The sequence below is a fragment of the Candoia aspera genome, chromosome 2 (genome assembly GCF_035149785.1).
Source record: "Candoia aspera isolate rCanAsp1 chromosome 2, rCanAsp1.hap2, whole genome shotgun sequence".
NCBI lineage: Eukaryota > Metazoa > Chordata > Lepidosauria > Squamata > Boidae > Candoia > Candoia aspera.
In genome coordinates, this window is record NC_086154.1 from 217,072,827 (window position 1) to 217,094,615 (window position 21,789).

A 21,789-nucleotide genomic window follows, 5' to 3' on the forward strand; every position below is an offset into this window, starting at 1 on the left:
TATCAGAGGTTTATAAAAACATATCTTACTTTAACCTTGATCAAACAAACCAACTTTATATTCCTTCCTTTTACTTTTAACAGTCTTGATCTTTGATACATTCAGATGTTGTCATAAGATTTGGTTTCTCTTCAATTTTAATTTTTCTCATCGCAAAGGCTTCTTCAAGGCTTTAGCTAACCTCTTTTGTATATCTAGTAAAAAGTAATTATCCAGGTCATACTTTTGGTCTAGCATTTGTATTTCCACTTTGATTTTCAAAACTTTAACCAACTTCTTTTGTATATCCAGTAAAAAGTCCTTATTAGGGTCAATCTTTTGGCTTGTCATTTGTAATTCCTCTTTTAGTGCCTTGTCTATCTTGTAATTCATATTTTTTTAACTATCCAGTATTTCTGGTTCTGGCATTTCTGTATCAGATGTAACCTCTTTTGTACATAGTCTGTCCACAGAAGCAGACATCATTACTGACATTTCTGATATTATAGCTACTAATGTCTGACCCCATTCTTTCAAAACCTCCTGAACTATTTCAAATGTTATAACATTTTGTGTCATTTTATAAATCCCCATACTAACTGAAAACTAAAGGTAATTTTACACTTTGTTTTTCCTTTGCCTTTTCTGCCTGGAATCCTCAGTCCCCTCTAGTGTCCAATTTCTGAAATCATGAAGTCTCAAGAATCTGTTTCAACTTAATACGCTGTAGACCAAACAATTTGGTTCCCACGAAATGCCATTTATTTTATTTAATTATTTTCAAATTCTTATAGTAAAAGTCTAAGTGTTCCAAATTTGTTTGGACCCTTAATTCATGTATAACTTTCTTAGATAAAAATCTTATTTAGCTTTTTGCCATTTATTTCCAATTCTTTAAATTCTTAAACTTATAGTTAATTTTTCTTTTGTTCAAGAATGAAGGTAGACTCCTTCCAGGTGGCTTTTCAACCTTGTTGTTCCAAAGATCTTTAATAGCCTTAGTAAATAAGCAACTTCCAAAAGTGATTAGAAAGTGAGGTTAGTGAACCCAGTGTCCTTTAAATGGCTCTGCCATGGTTGTGGGCATAATGACCAATCCCTTCATCTCCCAGCACTCAAACCTGCAGGAGACCATTGTTCTGTGGTCTGCTTGCAAGGAGCAGCCATCCAGAACACAAGTGGGTGATCTCCCGTCCTCTCCTTGTCTGGAGAAGTTCCGAAGAACTTGTCTACTCGCTGGTTCTTCGGTTTTTACCATGGTCGTTGTCTCCACTCTTTGCGGAGATGTTTTAGTTCGTCATGCCTTCTCTGGATGTCCAGACTGCCTCATTAATAAAATCAGGCTCTTTCAGTCAGGCATCCTCCATTGTGGTTGGGAATTTTGGGAATTATAAGCCCAGGGGAACTGGAAATGTTTCCCTGATTCTTTCAAATTAGTATCTTAATGAGAGTGGAAAGGAGCACAGAGTTTTCTCTCCGCTAGGCAATGCAGTATGGGAGCCCTTTCATAGTGTATGAATACTAGGGCTATTGGGCCAACAATTTTTAAAGTTAAAATAGCTGAGGTTGAGATGGGCCCCATCCTTAATATCTCAGATAATGGTACCTAATATACTAACATACACCCAGTAGACCAGGAGGGAATGGAAAAGGGAACTGATGACAAGGGACACATAAAACGTTCATTAGCTACAAGTTTACAAGTAAAAGAAATAGAGGCTAATTAACGATTTGCAGGAGGGTTTCATGAAAAATGGAGAAGAATTAACTAAAAATTAGCACACTTGCAATAATATTGTTGTAAAATAAAATTATAGATTGAAATATGTGTTGTGAAAGGAAGAGAATGTAATGGAAAGAAGGCTAAATTAACTGAAGGAGATCAAGGAAGAATTGGTTAAATGAATACGGGAATGAGGATGATGAATTGGAGGGGAAATCATCTGATCATTTGCAAGAGTACCATCAAAGGAAACCACTCAAATGGAGAGTCTGAGAAAAAATGAGTGATTTTACTGACAGAATAGATAGGAAATATGGTAGAGGTAGTTTCAAAATAATTTGATATTTTTGAAATGTAAGTTTTAACAAAGTATGTACCCAGGTGTACAAAATATCTGCTTCTATGCTCAACACTTGTGTGTTCATGAAATGAGCATTACTCTTGCTATCAAAACCATCATCTAAAATCTATGGAAGCAAAGGAGTATGGAACATCTGCACTTACAGAAATTTACACTTTTCCTCTGAGTTCTTTTTTCCCACTGAGAGAAAAAATGGATAAAAGGAGATAAAACATGGTTGATGACTAAAAGGATGGCATCATCTTAATGCTCCATGAAATTACCATAATCAACCATGCACATTGCATATTAAAAGGTCTGACTGAAAGCAGCCTGAAAATTAGTTTAGGATTTCAGCCTGTTATAAATGTTGTGTTATTAATCTCAAACTCAAAAATTAAAAACTAAGGTGGTTGATTACTGGGCTGAATTGTCTATAAACACATCTTTATCAGATTAGTAAATATGCTCAGCACCTCCACGTATGAAGAGGTTACATTGGGGGTGGGGGAACAGTGTCCTTCTCTGGCTGCCTGACCATTATACTCCCTGCCCATTATACTGCTTGCTTCTTTGCCAGCACTCCTTTTTGCCGTGCACAGCCTCCTCTTCCTTTTCATTGTTACTGCCTGCCACCTATTTTTTCACTGCTGTTGCCTCTGCATTCTTGCTGCTACCACTTTCAGCCCATTTATTTCTTCTGCTTTCCCACCTGTTTATCTACCCAAAAAACAAACAGACAGGCAGACAAACAAACTTTATCACTCAACTGCTGCTTCATTTTTCTTAACTTCACTTTGATCAGATTAGCTGGAATTCATGAAGGATGTAAAATCTGAAAACATAACCCTTGAACTAAGGCCCTTCTAAACAATCAATTTATTGCGGAAAAAGGGAGCAGTTGTGACCTATTTCTTGTAAGGCGTACAGACAGATATTTCCTAAGTAAAGTGCTCCTCTTGTAGAAGCCTAATTTCCCCTGCATTCACAACATGACATTTGGAAAGGCCTTTTGTGAGCTAAGACAACATAGGCGTGTTCAGTCTTTTAATGAATCCTTCCTTCTTAGCATACTAGAAGATTAATAAAGGAATATGACTTCTTATTGGTCAATATGCCTGAGACATGGGCCAAGACTAAAATCAGGTCCGTAAATCCTTTGACATCATGCAGTGAAACTACTGTTAAATAACTGCATATTATGAATATAATTCCCCCTTGCTAATTTCTCTAGTGGCTGTTTATTTTTTGATATAGTTTAATCTCTCTCAGAGATTTTTGTTCTGATTTATCAGTGTCTGAGAAACAGGATCAGTAGCTCCAGACATACATGAGATGTCAAAAATTGCCAAGAAATGCCTATTGTCATCATCACTAAAGGGTCATTTATCACTGAATATTTTGTTGTTTGGTGAATGTAAATGGCATTGGCATATTTAAAGCATCACTTTATTCTCTGATTGGAGGATATGATTCCCATAAATGTTGACCTCAAAGAACAGAGATTTAAATCCATGTAACTATATGTTACTTGCAAATGTTAAGAGGAAGATTTGCATTTTGCATTTTGGTACTGATACTCAGAAGTAAACGCCTTGGCTTTGAGATAATATTTAAACCAACCTCAGATTTGTTTAAACCAGTAATTCATAAAAATGTAGAAATAGAAGCTGGCTGGCTCTTTATACCCTATTTATGTACTAATCCCACTGTAATGTTGTAACACCATAAATAGGAACACCTTATCATATAGAGTAGAATAATTCAGAACATTGCAAAACTAAAATCCCAAAGTAGTATACCAATAAGCTCTGAAAATCAAGAAAAATATGTGCTCCAGAATCAGTCACTTGGAAAAAAGTAGAGATGTAATAGTTGCAGCACAGGGGCAGCAAAGTTGTACTATAACTTGGGGCAAAGGCCAAATTCAGAACAAACTGGGGCAGTTCAGGAGAGATTTTTATTCATCTAGGGCAGATGAGTAGTTATAACTCACTGTGACCTTACTCCTGGTTCTCTACAAAATTTCTCCCCTAATTTATCATTAATGGAGTTCTGTCATGCTGCAGGGATGAAATTTTTGCACCAGAAATCTTAAAAAAAACAACACCCATACTTTTGGTGCCTGCTTTTGAAAAATGCCTTATGGAGAGCAATGATTCAGTGATCAACAGGGTAAATCGACAGATTCATCCCAAGTCAGAGTGTCTTTTTCATTGGTCACCTCAATTCAGGGCCGCAATTTGGGGGGGGGGGGAGCGGGGCATGTGCCCCAGGTGCCGCACTGGGTGGGGGTGCCAAAATGAATGCTGGGGGCGGGTGCCAAAATGGGTGTGGAATCCATGTTTGCCCTGGGTGACGCAGACCCTAGTTGCGGCCCTGCCTCAATTAGTCTTCTGCACAGATAGGTAGATCATGGGGACAGGGTCTCTCAGAAGATCAGCCCTAAAGATGTGAAGGTGGTCAGGGCTGGGACAGATCTTATTCCAATTTAGTCAAGCACAAGGGATTACTGGGAGCTTTGGGAATATCCCAGAAATGATCTGAGCAAGCAGTATGAGATACCATGTTGAATCGTGCTTAAAAGATACTATCTGGCTTGGAAGAGGCTGGGACTACTTCCATCTGAAGGATGGTTGGGAGAGAATGAAGATAAGGCTTTGGGAGGAGAATGCTACCTTTCATGTCCTCCTTATGTAACTGGTTGCCTGTTCCACCTTTGTTTAGATACCTGAAGTAGAACTTGCGTGATCGTGCAATCTTAGGCTTGAATCTGTTGATACAGAACTCCAGTCTAGAGAAGTTGGCCATCTGATATAGAGGGATAAAATGGGACCATCCTGCGTCACAGAAATTGGCCTTTGATCACTTTCTCGATTAAAAAATAATGGAAAAAACACATCACTGAGAGGGATGAGATATTTTTTTAAAAACAGCACAAGGACAATCCTGGCAAGCACAAAGCTCTGTTTACCTGAATCCTGCTACAGAAGTAGGAATGAGTCAGAATGGACTATCCATGAGCTGACCCTGGCTGCACTAATTCACAGAGCATCTCTTGAAACAGGTTAGATTGTGTCTGCACAAGACTTAGCAAATGATAAAACAGTAAGTGCTCTGTTTTAAAAATTATGTGGAGTCCTTGGTGCTCTCTGAGCCTCATTGTTTTCTTGTAGGCATTTTATTGCCAGACTAGGCAACATCTTCAGTGCAAAAAAGGAGTGGGCCTTGCTCTCAGTTTATATACTGTAGTTAGTCCTGCTTGTGTTGGTGGAGGTGTTGTTCTCTCCTTGGGAGTTCTTAGATTGGGCTGTTGTTTGCTGCTTGGTTGATTGACTGAGTTAATAGCTCCTTGATTAAGGTATAACAAACTGATTGTTCATCTGGTGTTAATCCTGGTGTTAATCTTTGCATATCTGGGTGTTGATTGCTGGTGAGGAGGTGTTCTGGTCTTTTGGCTTTTCTATTGTCCCTTTTGAATGGTATGTAAATGTTTACCTCTATGTGTCTGTAGATGGCTGTCCGAGTGCCAGGCTTCCAGGAATTCTCTGGCGTTTTTGGATTTGGCTTGGTTTAAGATGCTCACAGTTTCCCAGTTGAAAGTATGGTTGAGTCTGTCCATGTGTTGTGAGATTAAGGAGTTCTTATCATGTCTTCTGACTGCTAGTTGGTGTTCGTGGATGCGCTCTGCTAGTCTTCTGCCCGTCTGTCCTACCTAGTGGCTGTTACAGTCTTTGCACTGTATGTTGTAGATAACTCCTGTTTTTTCTTCTTGGGCTACTGGGTCTTTTGGGTTACTTAAGATGTTTTGAAACATCTGCAAGAAAACAACAAGGCTCAGAGAGCACCAAGAACTCCACAGTTCAACCCTGGGCTACAAATATTCTCTTTGACTGGTAAAAATTATTCTTTTTCCCAAAGAATAATCCAGTACACTGTATCACTTAAAATCCAAATACACAAATCTGATCACAACTGAATATTTTTTTAATTTTAATCATTCTTAAGGGCAGACTGTTTCTACAGTATGTGCTGCCATAATAATTTGCACAGTTGGAAGGCTGAGGCTGGTACAGCACGTACTATACTAGGACCACATTATACTAGATGTTTAGGGCTTTCTTTGGTTTCTTATAATGTGCGAGGTCCCTTGAAGATGCTGGTTTTCTCTCCCAATTTAGCTTATAAAACTCTGAAAAACATTCTGAAAGGACTATTTCTGCTGTTCTTCTTCCTCTATGTTCCACTGTAATTGTAAGATCTCGTAATACTTCTTCTTATAGGCCCATGGTTCCCACACTCTGTGTTTTGGTGCCCCAGGTGCCACAGCAAACTCACAGGGCTGCTGCAGGATATTTTTAATTTTGGAGGGAAACACAGTAATAACTTGACACCTGTTGGGCACTATGTGAACTACTAGTATGAGGTAGTTCACAGGGACACCATGAAAAAATTTTGGGGGCACAAAGGATGCAAAAAACTGATAAAATTCAAGAACCTCTGCTATAGGTTATTTAAATCCAAACAACAGCATTTATTATATGTATTTAGTAACGGTATTTTAAACTATACTTCATCCTAAGAAAGACCAATTTGGTATTTGACATGAAAAAACTAAAATATGTCCCAAATTCCTTTTTTTTTTTTTTGGTCTTTTGTTCATAAATTTGAACAAATGTTAATTGTTCAGTTTTGGTTTTGAAATTATCAGAGATGTCATGCCTATGTATGAAGTGGAATGAGGGCTAAAGTAATCTATGGTGAGATTGTCTATAGGCAACTGCAATTCTGAATATGTTAGTCTGACTTCCTTGCTAGAAATTGATGGTGGAATGATACATTGAGCTGGCTCTCTCTAATCTAGGGGCAGGAAATCTTTTGGGGTTGCCCTATGAAGCTGATGGAACCCAGATAAATGGCAAGGCTAGGTCGGGATGTTGAAAAACATCGACTTTCTGAAAGAAAGAGATTGACGTTTTCCTGCAATCAGCAAGAATTGACCTTGACTGGAAAGGGATTTTACCTTTATCTTTAAAAATGAGATGAAGATGCTGAATGCTATAGTGCAGTGTTTCTTAAACTATTTTCTCTCAGGACCCCTTCCCACTTTTAAAAATTATGGAGGACCCCAAAAGAACTTTTGTTTGTATGGGTTATGTTTATCATTATTTACTGCATTAAAAATTAAAATTGACACATTCACTGCCACTACCACTTTTCAAGATTGTTTGATGGGATTTTAATATTAGATTATTTTTCAACAGACCCCTGAGAGGGTCTTCAGGGACCCTCAGGGGTCCTTGGACCACACTTTGAGAAACACTGCTATAGTGGATTGGTAAAACTTCATGCAGAAGTACATTGACCTGGGAAAACTAATGTATTGCATGGAGTGGGGGTGTCAAAAGGTTTTTTATTCTCTTTTACATGTATGCTATGCCTTTTTGATGTTTAATGTTAATTATACTTTGTTTTCTTCTAGAATATGTCAGAAAATTGTATCTTGATCTTCTGATGATTTGCCACTAAATTTCAGTAGCACAATTTCAGTGGGTTTTAGAATCTGTAAAAATGGTTTGAATTCCTCAGATTGCCCTCTTGCTCTAGTTTTTAATATGTCTTCAGGTCTATAAAATGGAACTGAACTGAGAATAAGAAAAAGAATTTGGGATAGTTAGGGGATTTTTCATGTACAATTGTCAGCTTATTAGTTTTTGGACATAATTTGGGTAGAGGGGGAAAGAGAGGAATATTACCATATATTTTGAACTTAGTCACAATAGTCTCTTCCTGGGAGACTTGGAATACGAATTTGGCTTTGTGAGCAGTCCTAAAGCATATGCTGGTACACTGAAGAAGAATCATGTCTAAGTGCTTTCTGCCATCTGCCTCACAATACACAAAACTCTGACAAAAAGCTTTTTTTGTTTTTCAAAAAGATCTCCCACTTCTTATATGTGACAGTTCCTTTTTAGAACCTTTGACCTCCTCTTTCTGGTTATTATACAGAGCCTCCCTTTTAAGTAAACCTTTTTTTTAGTCTTATTCCCCTGCCCATCTCTCTGTCTCCCTCTCCCTCTCCCTTGGTGTGGTCACTGCTGAACTGAACACAGAAGAACAAAAGCTGTAATGAATACTAGTGGAGAATGAGCTCATCTGGGTTTTTTTCCCCCTCAGTGGTTCTACCAATAATTTGAGTGGCTGTTCAAGAAATCCTATCACAGAATAATATGCAAAGGCAGGCACTGCTCTCCTCAGTCATGGCTTTGATGCAGATAGTATTGTACACCTTTTCATCCTTGGATTCTCTCTTGGGGGTTACCCCATGCTACAGTGGAGTTTACTCTGGCCACAGTGCAGACAGCAGAAGCATTCTGGCCTGGTTTCTTTCCATAAGGAATGTTCCTGCTTGCCATGTTTTTGCCTACTTCTCTAGAATACCATCTGTGAGTTTTCCATTGTCAGAATAGTTCTAACTATTTTCTGTGCCCAGAAATGATACAAAATGCTCTCATGTTTGAGCCTTATTTGTGGCTGTCAGCCTCATTCTCTCCAATATTAGAATGCCATATGCCATTCTTCAGAGTGGATATTTGAAGGCCTTGGTTAAAATATGAAGAACCATTAGAAAAGAGTTAAATGAAGTGCAACTCTCTCCTTTGGGAGAGCTCTTTCATAGGGGTGTTGTTCCAGTTATTGTCATTAATAGTGTGGAAGAGACTCTGACTCCTAAATGATTTGGAAGATGAAGCCTTCAGATGCTAGAGCAGCATGACTGACTTCTCATACACTGAGCCTCATACACAGAAATCATGCTGGATGTACTCACATTTTCCCCAGTGATAGCATATCGTTTGTGCCTGAAGCAGAGAAGACAGCTGGATCCAAAGTAATAAATGAGGAACAACTGGGCATTCATCACACCATAAACTGCTCAATAGGACAAGAGCTACTCTATAAAATATGACTTTACTTATTCTTTGTTTCTTATTCTGAAGAACAGGAATATGAATTAGCCACCAAGGACTGATTTACCTACTTTTACAATAAGTGCTGTGTCATCGCTTGTTTTCTTGTAAAACATTGTGTCAAATATCATCTGATAAAAGCTTTGCCAGTGGTATGCAGTTTATGATAGTTGTTTCACATGTGCAATATGTATGAATGCAGTCTGAAAATTTGATCCTAGAATTTAACTGGTTGCTATTCCACAAAGAATTGAGAGGTATCATTAGACTTTTGGAAATTGTGATTATCTGTGATGATGCAGAATGGAAAAGGGGCATATCATTAATGAGATGTTCTGGCATAAAGAGATGCTTATTCCAAGTATGGCACTATTAAATGAGTCAGGAAGTTAGTTTTGTATTTCTGTAATGGGAATCTTGATGAAGCTAATAGGCTGTGCCACTAAATCTGGCAGTTAAAGTCACTCTGATCCACTGTGACTGGGCAGGTCTGACTGAGGTGCTTGGGGCTCTGTCTTGTGATGAGATCTGGGATGAATTTGAACTGGTGAATCCCGAGGAGGTGGACAGGATCCTCTGCACTGTTAGCCCAGCCACCTGTGTGCTGGAATCAGGTCCCCTGTAGGTTGTGAAAGCAGCTATGGAGATGACCTGTGGTTAGGCCCATGCTGTGGTATTCACTTCTCTGAAGGAAGGGGTGATGCTTCCAGCCTTAACAGAGGTGGTGGTATGCCCCCTTCTCAGGAGGCTATCCTTGGATCCAATGGTTTTAGGTAAGTACCACCCTGTCTCCATCCCAACCTTTTTGGGAAGGTTGTTGAGAAAGTCCCCCTTTTTGGGGAAGATTGTTGAGAAAGTGGTTGGACTGCAGCTGCAGAGAACCCTGGAGGATGAAGATTTGGGTATGGAGACATTCTTGGTTGTGCTTGTAGATGACCTGTGGCAGAGCTGGGATGGAGGTGGTACATCCATCCTTGTGTTCCTTGATCTCTCAGCTACTTTCAATCGTGTTGACCATGGTATCCTTCTGGACTGCCTCCAGGGATTGGGAATGGGGGGCATTGTTTTATGGTGGTTCTCTTCCTTTCTTCAGGGCCAGTTCCAGTCAGCATTGGTGTGGGGGGGGGAGAGGTCACGTCCTTGGGCCCTCCTTAGTGGGTGACACAGGGCTTGATACTCTCTCCCTTCCTATTCAATATCTGCATGAAGTTTTGGGCGAAATCTGGTTTGGGGTTCAGTAAGCTGAAGATAACCAATTATATCTTCAACCCCAGGTCAGCCAAGTGAGGTTGTTGATGTCCTATCGCAGTGCCTGGATGCTGTGGGCCTTGATGGGGAGGAACTGTCTCTGACTCAGTCCTACCAAGACTGAGAGGCTGTGGGCACTGGGCCACCTGGTTCCAGGGATATCCCATATTTGACCTTATATGAGGTTGCACTGCCCCATTCAAGAATAGTGTGCAATCTGGGGGTCTTTGTGGATTCACAGCTCCTACTTGATGAGCAGTAAGGAGTTGTGGCCAGGAAGGCCTTTGCACAGCTTCATCTGGTGTGTCAGTTGCACTCTTTCCTGGATTGGGAGGCCCTTCAGACAGTTACTTATGCTCTAGTCATCTCATGGCTCAACTATTGCAGTATGCTCTACATGGGGCTGCCCTTGAAAGACCACTTGGAAGCTTCAACTGGTCCAGAATTCAGTGGGTGGGGGGATGCCTTGGTATGCCTGTGTGATACCTCTGCTCTGCAGGCTGCACTGGTTGCCAGTGGGTACAATTCAAGATGCTGGTTAATACCTATACAGCTCTATATGGCATAGAGCCTGGTTTTTTGAGGGACTGCCTATCTCCAATGGTGTCTGCCTGGCTGTTTCAAGCTGACAGGGTTGGTGCGTTCCAGGTTCCTTCAATTGAACAATGTCAACTTTCAGAATACAGAAAGCGTGCCTTCTCTGTCACAGTGCCTGCCCTCTGGAATGGGCTTCCCCCTGAGATCAGGATGGCTTCCACTCTGTTTACATTCTGGAGGGCCATAAAGACCTGGCTGTTACTCCCAGGCCTTGGCCTAAGGTGGCTGGAGCCCCTTCTACTGGAAGTTAGATGTTGGAATGTTTGGAGGTATCCTTTCTTCCTTCCCTTCTAGCTTGGTTTTGTTGTTTGTTGCTTTCTATCATACTGTTTTTATATTGTCTGATATATTGTGAGCTGTCCAGAGTCATTTGGAGTAGGGTGGCATCAAATTGAATAAAAAATAACTAACTAACTAACTAACTAACCCTTGAGGGAAAAGCTCTTTATTACTGGAATATTTAGCCAACGAAATACATTTTCAAGAATTCTTCACCAAGAAAGGTTATGTTTTAAAAAATCAAGGGGAAAAAAAGAGAGAAGGAGAAGGAAAAATGTATGTTGCATTTGAGTCATGGTTGGTTGAATAAGGGTTGGTCACTTTAGATGGAATGTGTTGTAGATTACGGACTTTCTTGAAGGCTCTGGAAATAAAGAAATAAGCAAACAAATGTTGGTTACCCATTTTGGAAGTACAAAATCCAAGAATTATGTCAAGCTTATTTCCATTCTTAAGCAAAAACTTGGGAAGTAGAAAACAAAAGAGAGATAAAGGAGGCAGTTTTTATATTAGCAAACCTGGAGGTGATTTTAAGTGTTGTACTAAAAAGAGTCAGTAGAAGACAAATCAAATAGGGTTATCTAGTGCTAAAAGTACATGGATTCCAGAGAATACAGTTCCTACTTAATGCTCTACATTTCTCTTCCTCTTATGCAAGATTTTGTTGTTGAGTTGCTTAATTTGCTATTTTCTAACCCACCCATTCCAAACTAACCCTAATACTTTTGGAAAGTAATGAAATCTGAAATAGTAGGATAACACAACTAACTAACACAACTAATAATATATAATAGTATAGTATAATAAATTGTAGTAAAATAGTAAAATAAGTAATAGTATAACACAACTATAAATTAGCATATACTGCTAAAAAGCATTAAAATGCCACTACATCTGGCCAATTAATAAAATGGATATCAGTTTAATGAGATAATAAGCATGTTATACCAAATCAGATATCATTTATATTTAAAGATACTTCAAGTTTAAAAAAATTCCTATTCCATTTGTGTACTGTTATAAGGGCTAACAGGCATAAAAGGAAGTCTGGCTGACTCACAAAGGCTTTTGTTTTAATTTTTTAGTATAGTCATCAGTTATCCCTAGCATTTTAAACCAAAACTGACAGGTAAATGATGCCACTTACTTAGAAGAAAGATCCATTGTCTTATCAGAATAATAATGGAGCTGGTTAAAATACTGCATACACTTTGAAGCTAAAAGGTCCAGCTATTGTAACCCAGGTTTTGACCAAAAAATAAAAGAATACCCCATGGATCTTATTTAAAAAAGAGTATGTCCAGATTACTACTGTGAATCCAGACATGCAAAGCAAATACAAAGAAGTTCGTTTACCCACTTGGTTGATGGAACATTCTATTTTTTTATTTCCTCTGTAAAAGAAATCAAAGCAATTTTATGGAATTCTGCGTTCACCCACTTACACCTTGACCCCAAAGAAGAAATAGTTCCCCAAAAAAGACCATAGATTTGCATACTCTTTGCATATACTTGTGTGTGTGTGTGTATCTGATATACTTTAAGTAGAAAAACCATCTCATCATAGTATATACAAGAGTTTGATGAGATAACCTGCATGGCTGCTCTCTTGGTTGTTCAGATACTAATTGTTGAAAGAGAATTGGAGAGCCCATATTCTCTCTTCTTCTGATTTTCCATATTTAAAGTGGACCTGGCAGTCCTTCAAATGGAGATCTGCACTCTGAGAAGTAAGTTGTATGGCTACAGTGTCTCGAAATAGCAGCTCGATCAGCTTCCTTAACTTTTGAGGGGGTAAGCAAGTTTGTATATAGCCATATAGCTGTTAGCATGCCCAGAATCTCTGGAAATGGAGAGTCAAGTAATTCCAAGCGGTAAATAAATCATTGCATCCAAATCCAGGCTTAGACTTAGTGCGGAACAAGAACTATGCCACACAATCCATGTCCACTTCCCCATTCATTCTAATGAAACAAAGAGACCTGCACATGCTCTCATTTCTTCACATGAATCTTCCTTCTCCTGGAACAATTTGGGCACTCCCCAGATTTGTTCCAAGTGCAAAACCAATAAAAGAAATCTATGGCAGATTGAAATGAACCCTAATACAGAGTTTAATGGAAGTCTGGCACTGATCCACTCAGCATGTACAAAATTTGCAGATATATTTCTTTCACCACACTGTCAGCCTTTAAAAGACTTTAATACCTATTTTGGTGTGAATTTTAATATATTTTTAACCTTCTATATTCTATATATTTTTGTTTTATTTTGTTAACTGTCTCGAGTACTAATCAGAGGAGAAACAATAATAAATAAAATAAATATGTAGATAAACACAGAAACACAGCCAAATCCTAAAATATGTGCTGCCAGCAGCAAATAGGGTGAGAAATATGAACTACAACATCAGCAAAATATCTCAAAATAGGTCATTTTGGAAACATTTTTTGTGAAATTGCTGAATTGTGCTAAATCTTTTAACATTTCTATCAGTTTTTAAAAATAGTATCAGCATGTTATTAGCATTTCAAATTAAGGTAAAACTGCTTGGGTTGCAAATAACAGAAATGAGAAATAATCTTATACTCATCACCTTCTGCACAATGTCTTTTGCATATTTCCTGAATAGAGCAGCATTAGTAAATTAAAACTATGTATCTCCTTTGGGAGAGCCAATTTGGTGTAGTGATTAAGGTATCAGGTTAGAAATCATGAGACTGTGAGGTCTAGTCCTGCCTTAGACACAAAGCCAGGTGGGTGGCCTTAGGCCAGTCACTGTCTCTCAGCCCTAAGAAGAAGGCAATGGCAAGCCACTTTTGAAATCTTGCCAAGAAACTGCAGGGACTTGTCCAGGCAGTTACCTGGAGTCAACACTGACTCAAAGGCATAAAAAAACAAAACAAAACAACCCCCCTTCCTTTTGAGTTAGATTATATAGCCCAGTTTGCCCAGTCATTTTCTTGTTTCAGGCAATGGATATTGTCTTTTTCTCCCCCTAGGTTGAAGCTAAAGGTCAAATAAACACTTCCCTTGCATCAAAAGATCTATTGAATTCTACCTATCTCCTTTCATTCCAATACATTGGCTGGAGAGTCACTACTGCTATGTGCCATCACTTCCTGCCACCCATTGGTCCCAACATCCCTTTGCGACGCCTGCCTCAGCGGAAACCAGTATCAATGCCGCATCAAGAATTGGACCCAGTGGTTACAGAGAAGAAAACCAAACGCTTGTCTTTAAGGTATCAATTTCCTGGATCTACCTATTGCTTCTATAGAATTATTGATACACTTGTAAACCTCATCATTGTCATGGTTTATAAGGTTTGACAAAAAATATCTGGAAATTAATCCGTATGGATCAGAACTTTGGGATGAAGTAGAGATATGTCTACTTTGCATCAAGAGTTCCTTCTGTCATTTTATCTTTCTGAGTGATTACCAAATTTAAAACAGGACTTTGGATAGGAAAACATCTCACATGGCAACATCTAAGATTAAAGCTTTTTAAATTTCTTTTGAGAACACATTCAAGCAAGACAGTTTGAGAAAAGGTAACTGATAATTCAAGGAAAATGAATGAGATACTATAAATTAATAACACATTCACAGCCTATTTCTGGCCATATCTGTAAAAGAGATTCAAATACGCTATGTATTTTAATCCCAGGATTAAAATGTGTGTTTTCATCTCAGGATGATTATGTTAATGATTTTACCTATTCTTCCTGACTATCCCAAGAACATCCTCCCAGAGCATTCTGGTGGTTCAGAACACATTCTTTCTGTGAAGACTTGCGTTTAATTCTTTGAGCATCCTAATTCATTTGTTCACATTCATCCTCCATATTCCTCATCTTTCTTACTTCTTTGATTTTCATTAGGTGTTGTCATTTAGATTGAAGCCCCTGAAGGATGTAGACCTGCCTTTTTAGTCAGAGTTATTAGCTCTCCCCAAATTAGTAATGAGGATATAGATCAGAGCCAACTGTTTGGCAGCTGGAGCTGTACTTTATGGGGACGAGGACAGCAGTTGTTGGATAATAATACGGCAATTTATTTGTTTGTTTGTTTGTTTTTAAGTTTGGTAAGACCACCCAACTCAAACAATGTGATTCTAGGTGGCATACAGCATACAAATATATAAGAATAAACACATACAAAATATAAATACAAAAATAAAATGGTGAGCAGTGATGCCACTGAAGGGGATGGGGTGAGATTTCTGAGGTGTATGGTTCTGTGATTTTTGTTCCTATAGTTATCTTGGTATATTATACACTTTTTAAGAAGTTTTCTTGCATGAATGTGGGAAGCCCTATATTTAGTTCTTAGTGACACAATTTCTGATGTCTTTAGAAACCACAAAAATAGATTCAGAGATTGGTATAGTAATGAGTATGAGTTACCTGCCCCCAGATATAGCCTGATTACTTTAAGGTAGACCACTTCTTGCATTTGGCCTTAGAATAATGTGCTTAAGAGCATATTAAAAATGTGATGAAGACCAAATGAGAAAATTGGACAAAGGAATGTTAAAAACTAGTCAGAGTAACAAAAAAGTAATGTTTCCCCGACAATACACAATTTAAAATGATTTAAAGAGACAGTTCATTACTTGATTTTGATAGTAACCATGCTACTGAATTTTGGTCACAGCTTAGAGCTTAGAGACCTGTGCTAGATCATAAGGGGACACAATAACTTGTAAGCTTAGGTTGCCCATCTCTGATTTAATCAATAATCCTAGGATAAGAACATCATTGGTTTATTGGTTGCAATATTTTGAAATCTCACCTATTTTTCAAATTAAGACCACTTATTACAGGATATATATGAAAGCATTCTCAACTAAATTTTGCTTGCAATTCAGTAGCTGTTCATGTAAACACAAATCAAATCAATTCAAATGTATTGATACTGCCAAAAGTTGGTTATGCAATACTATACTGTAATCAAAATGGGCTGAGATACAGATTTTGTTGATGGTAAAGCAACTCCATTGTCATTCTTATAGGTAGTTCTTGATTTACAGCTACAATTGGGACTGGGATTGCCATTGCTAAGCAATGCAGTTGTAAAGCGTGACGTAACTTCAAATGGTGTCCTGTCCCGGTTAAGGCAGATGCACGCAGGAATGGTTGCAACATTCTTTTATTATTTAACAGCAGTCAATAAAAGTAAATGCCCTCAAACACCCACTAACTTCAAACTGTACTGAAAATTTACTTTCTGGTTACACGTCAAGGCCAAGGGCAGTCCAAAAATCAGTGTCGAGATGAATCAGTCCGCTTCGAAGTCAAGGCAAGGTCCATTTACATGTCAAGGCCAAGGGCAGTCCAAGGTCAGGGTCGAGATGAATCACAGTCTGCTTCAAAGTCCAGGCAAGGCAAGTCCAGTTCATTATCAATGCAAGGCAATGAGTCGTTGGTTGAACGGTTGTCCCTGACAATCTCTTCGCACCCCAGGCTCTCTTTATATAACTTTCGTCCCGGGGCCATGCGCGTGTGCTCAGGACGGTGTGTCTGATTGCGCACGAGGAGCTCCATTAATCTCTGTTGCTCTGCTCGCCTCCCTGCTCTTCATTCTTGAGTGCTGGGAGGCGGTGGCAGCAGCTCAATGTCACTGCCTTCACCAATCAGGGGCACCTGGTTTTGCTGCTCACTGCTCAACTCTGCCTTCCCTGCCTGCTCTGTCTGCCACTCTGCCTGCTCAGGCTGCCGTTCCTTTCCGGCTGTCAGCTTAACCTCACCCTCCTCTTTGCCCGACTCTGAGCCGCATGTGTCTCTCCTGACAAATGGTCACTGAACGAATGGTCATAACTCGAGGACTACCTATAATAAGCTTTATTTGGGACAGTGATTATATATATGTGAATAGGTTTGCTTTGTGCCCCATTTTCTCCCCACTTGAGGATCAGGACCCTGAGCCATACCTGGTTTTGTTGCAGAGTTAACCCTAATACAATTAAAACTTCAAAATGGAAAAATAATGGGCAGGTCTTTTGTTGTTAAATCGTTCATGCTCCTATTTGAAAACAGAAAAATACTCTGTGTTTTTCTCTAGGAAAGAAATTATAAAAATATTTTGCTTTGGATTTCCTGTCTCTGGGATTGAATTTTGTTGGAACAGTAAAAATACTAAGATTAAAGTACATGACTCACCATCCCATGTAATTTGGCTTGGAGTTCCTGAAGAACCTTACAAGATCTGTTTTATTTGGACAGAATGTAATTGAGATGAGATTTCTGTTAATTATACTTAGGGAATTTAACAAGCATTACTGCAAAGTAGGAGTGAGACACAGCAAGTGGTAATTAATCTAAAATACAGTAATACCCTCTGGAATCCAAAGATTCAGCCAGAAGCCTCCTAGTTATTTTGCCTAGTTCCAAGACTTTAAAAAAAGCCTCTTCTCTTTTCTTCGTCTATGCAGACTGTAAAAATGTTCCCTGTGGATCTCCTTACAGAATTGGCTTTATTCTAGATAGGAAATCTTATTCTAGAAGCCCAGACCAAACAATGGCCATTTTCATAAAACATTCTGTTTGATTCAGTAAATCCATAAGATGTGTGCATGGAGTAGCACACAGAAGAGAGGATAGGAAATGGGAAGATTGCCTCATGCCTCATAGCAGTTTATCTCAATCTACGTTCAGCACAACATGAACATCAGTGTTACCAAATAACTTGAAAGGGATCTAACAGATGGTCCCAAGATTCAAAGAACTTTTGTACAATTTGGATCCATTCAGTTTCACTAGCCAGACAAGTCCCCTATCCATGAACAAAGGTCCCTTTCCTCAGCAAAATAAAGCAATTAAAAAAAATCACTAAAAGACTTTTGCATGAAAGTTCACAAAGGTTAGGAGCCTTTAAGTGAAAAAAAAATGGTCCTGTTTTCTTTCCCTTCAGCATAATTTTGTGAAAGTATTTTTCAATACTCGGTACAAATGGGCTGAATATTACTGTATAATCATTCAAAGACTTTTAACAAATCTCATTCCAAACACTGATGAAATATGCAGGCATAGCTCATAGATCCCTTTAAGATTTCTAATCTTTGTAATTCCTTAAGGAAAATAAAGAACATTAATTATCTAATTAATGCTTTATTTCAATATTCCCTTTGCCCCCTTCCCTTCCTTTTACAAGCATTCTTCAGATAAATGACTTGCTGGAGAGGTTCAGGGTTTTAAAAGGTGCTATGGGATGCTCTGCAAGGCCTAAGGCATCTGTTTTTCCCTTAAAACCCACTTGTCCTTGAAGACTGTAGGGGCCTCAGATGGGGTTGGTAGGAGGGCTTCATGCTTCTCATGGTCTGCAGGTTGCCCATTCTCTGCCCTATAGGTTGAAAACTGTAAGAATAAAGCTTCATGTTCTTATAAGCCTTTAGTGGACTAGGGTTTATTATGCAAAGTATATTTTGAAACAACTCTGTAAAGATAGGCCATTATTATTATTTTAATTTTGCAAGTGTGAAGCTGAAACTGAGGGATGATAGCTTGTCTAATCACATTATGGCAGAAGCAGGATTAGAACCTGTGGCTTTCTGGTTTGCATATTAGGCAGTCAAATACTTATAATGCCACCTCTGAAATTCCACATTTTGTATGTGTTGTTGCATTATGGCCTTTGGCTTATGAAAGAACTGAATGAAAAATGAATGATGAGTTTAACATCAGACAAAATAGTGGAATATGACCTGAGGACTTTTCTTTTTTTTTTTAACTTCTCCTAGTTATAAATATTCTTGACAGCTGGTACTCTTTTTTGGAAAATGTCTAGTAGACTAACAGTGAATAATAGGATGGAAGAGGAGGGAGGGAGATGAGAAAGTTAAATATAAAATAGATTTCATCTCCTGAAGTCAATCAGATAAATAACATTAATACAGGCCAGCAAGCAGAATATGTGTAAATGGTATGCATACATATATTTTCATTTTAGCCACATATGTGTAACTTCACACCTTTTAAAAGCTCTCTTCTTAGTTTATCCAATCCTTTAAAGAATCTAAAAAGCTTTAGGGGATTTTTGATACATGTGCTATACCTATGTTCCTTTTCAGTCATAGTAATATTTACATGCCAGCTAGAAGTCCTTGAAAGTTCTGCAAATAAATAAACTACAGTATGTAGGGAAGCCCAGGAGAATTCAGTAGACTACTACTTAATTACAATAAATGAGAATCTGACTTAAGTACTCCAATAATGGCAATAAGGAAGTGACATCCATTTTAAATTATATTTTGAATTGTGAAAGTCATACTTGGGAATATTGAAAAGAGCAAAAATTAAGATGAGATTGATGCATTTCTTGGTCTTTGACTGGCTTCTCAGTGAAGTGAAAGACATTAACTAGGGCTGAGCGAAACTTCAAAAGAATGCTTAGCTTTGAAGAAGTTTTGAATGAACTAACCCACTGAAGTTGATTCATGTCAACTCCTTTGGTGAGCACTTAGGAGGATGCATCACTCACCTCTGCCAGATTGTGTGCCCAAAGCTTTGGCAGATTATCCAAGGAGAGTGTTCAGCAAGTGGCATGTTCTCCACAGCACTTATTGAAGGAAGAGGCAAGCAGTTAGGGCAATTTTTTTGCCTGCTGAAGGCTCCTAGCGTGGAAACACTTCAGCAAGCACTAGGAGAGGGTTAGGGTTAGAGGAAGCAGTTTGACCTGAAGCAGTTGGGGTGTGTGTATGGGGGGGTGAGGGCTGCTCTGTACTCCTTCCTGAAGCCTTTTCCAGTTCTGAAAAGCTTTTGAAAAGATCGGGCCAGATTGGATATAGTGGGATTTGAACAAATGCTTTCAGCCTATCGGGGCAATTCCCGCCTCTTAACTTGCCCATTCCATCCAACACTATTTAGGAAATATTCTCAAGGGCTTGGGGATCCAAAGTATTGGAACAGAAAGCACTCTGTATGTGCGAGTCTTCCTGATAGCGAGAATCTAACAAGAACAGTGATTGGTGAAGCAGCTTTTATAACTATAACAGAAAGGAGATTGATTTAAGGAAATACATCACAGAGACAGGCAAAGCCTAGCACCTAGCAAGTTATATTCTACCAGGAAAAGAATCAGAGAGCACATGTTCTGCATCTATGTGTGCATCTGGGGAAAAAAGTAGAAGGAATTGCCCTGAGGTTAGCAATTTTATAGGCAAAGAGCAGGCAGAGCAACATAGGGATTCACAGATTAAATCCTTAACTCTCTATTTTGATCTGCCCCTTGTGGTCAATAGGTTGTGAGGTGTTGAGTCAGGACCACTGTAGTCCTGCTTCCAATACAAAGGGGTAGGAAATGTCTGGTTTGAGTTTCTATCTACTCATACTTTTTAGTAACTATGATACAATAACCAACTACACCAGGCCAAAGATTACACTTGGCTGGTGTATCATACTTTGAAAAAATGGACAGGCCAGTAAAAAATCTAAACTTGATTTTATTAAAGCTTAAATCAAATTGAATTTTAATTAAATGGTTCTGACATTTAATATGATTGTTTCCAAGTACAGTATTTAATATTTTCACTTTAAAATTACAACTTGGGCTGAATCAATAGTTATGGGTGTGGTTGCTTGCAGCCCTGGAACCTCACAGTGAACAACTTTCCTCTACACACCAGATGATAACATTTAAGGGAAAGGACCTGGAGTGAGCCCACCTTATCCAATCTAATGGGATGGGTAGATATCCTCAGGGAGAGGTAGTCCCACAGATAACCTGACCCAATACCATACAGGGCTTTAAAGGTGATGACCAGCATTTTGAATTGCACCTGGAAAGAAACTGGGAGCCAATGCTGCAAACCATAATGTGCCCAGAACTGCATAGACCACCACACTTTGGACCACTTGAAGTTTCTGGGTGGTCTTCAAGGGCAGCATTGCAGTAGTCCATACAGAAAGTGACCAGAGCATGAGCAACCATGAGCAGGGCCTCACTGTCCAAGAATGGGCACAATTGGCGCACAAGATGATCTTGTGCAAAGCACCCCCCAGGCTTTGGCTGCCATGAGCAGGAACCATGAGTCCACGAGGACCTCCGAATGTGTGACAATTCTGCCTGGGTGAGCACTACCCTAGCAGGAGTTAAAGATGCCGAGAATGTGCAAAAACCACCACGAGCTAATCAGTGCTCACCTTTTTTTGCCAGCTGATCAGTAGGAGAGTACAAAGAATTTCCCACCCTCTTAGCTATGGCATGATCTGATGCTTTCAGCATTGTGCCATCATGATGCAAGCTCTATCCCTTTTGGAGATGTGTGTGACATCAATGACACACGTACAAAGGGGGTGGAGCTTGTGTTGCAACGGTGCGGGTGTAGTGGTGCTTTCTTTATTTGCCCCTTTTGAACTCCTCTGTAGATGTCTCGGGTATTGATGTTCTGGCTTTTCATACATGGGCCTTGACTGATTCAGAGGATTATATGGCAAATCCATGTGTCCTGAGGGGGACTCTGACGTCTTTGTAAACAACAGCTTTGCAACATTATATAACAGACTTCTGGTGAGCTTTCTGGATGTGGCCATTGCCTTCTTTTATTTCCTAAAGCAAAGATACATTTTTCTGGATGTTTTATTAAATTTTGTGCTTTTACCACTGTTATTTTCTGTAAGGCAGAATTATGTTAGAACCTAGGATATTTCTACT

At 39.0% G+C, this 21,789-nt stretch overlaps 1 protein-coding gene across 1 annotated transcript in view; it reads left to right on the top strand.

Moving 5' to 3' along the window:
- The window catches only part of TMEM232 (transmembrane protein 232), a 161,294-nt gene that overhangs the window by 91,230 nt on the left and 48,275 nt on the right, over window positions 1-21,789 (top strand). Inside the window, exon 12 of the mRNA XM_063295359.1 lies at window positions 14,137-14,378. Coding sequence (XP_063151429.1) covers window positions 14,137-14,378 — 242 coding nt within the window. The remainder of the gene's footprint in view (window positions 1-14,136; window positions 14,379-21,789) is intronic.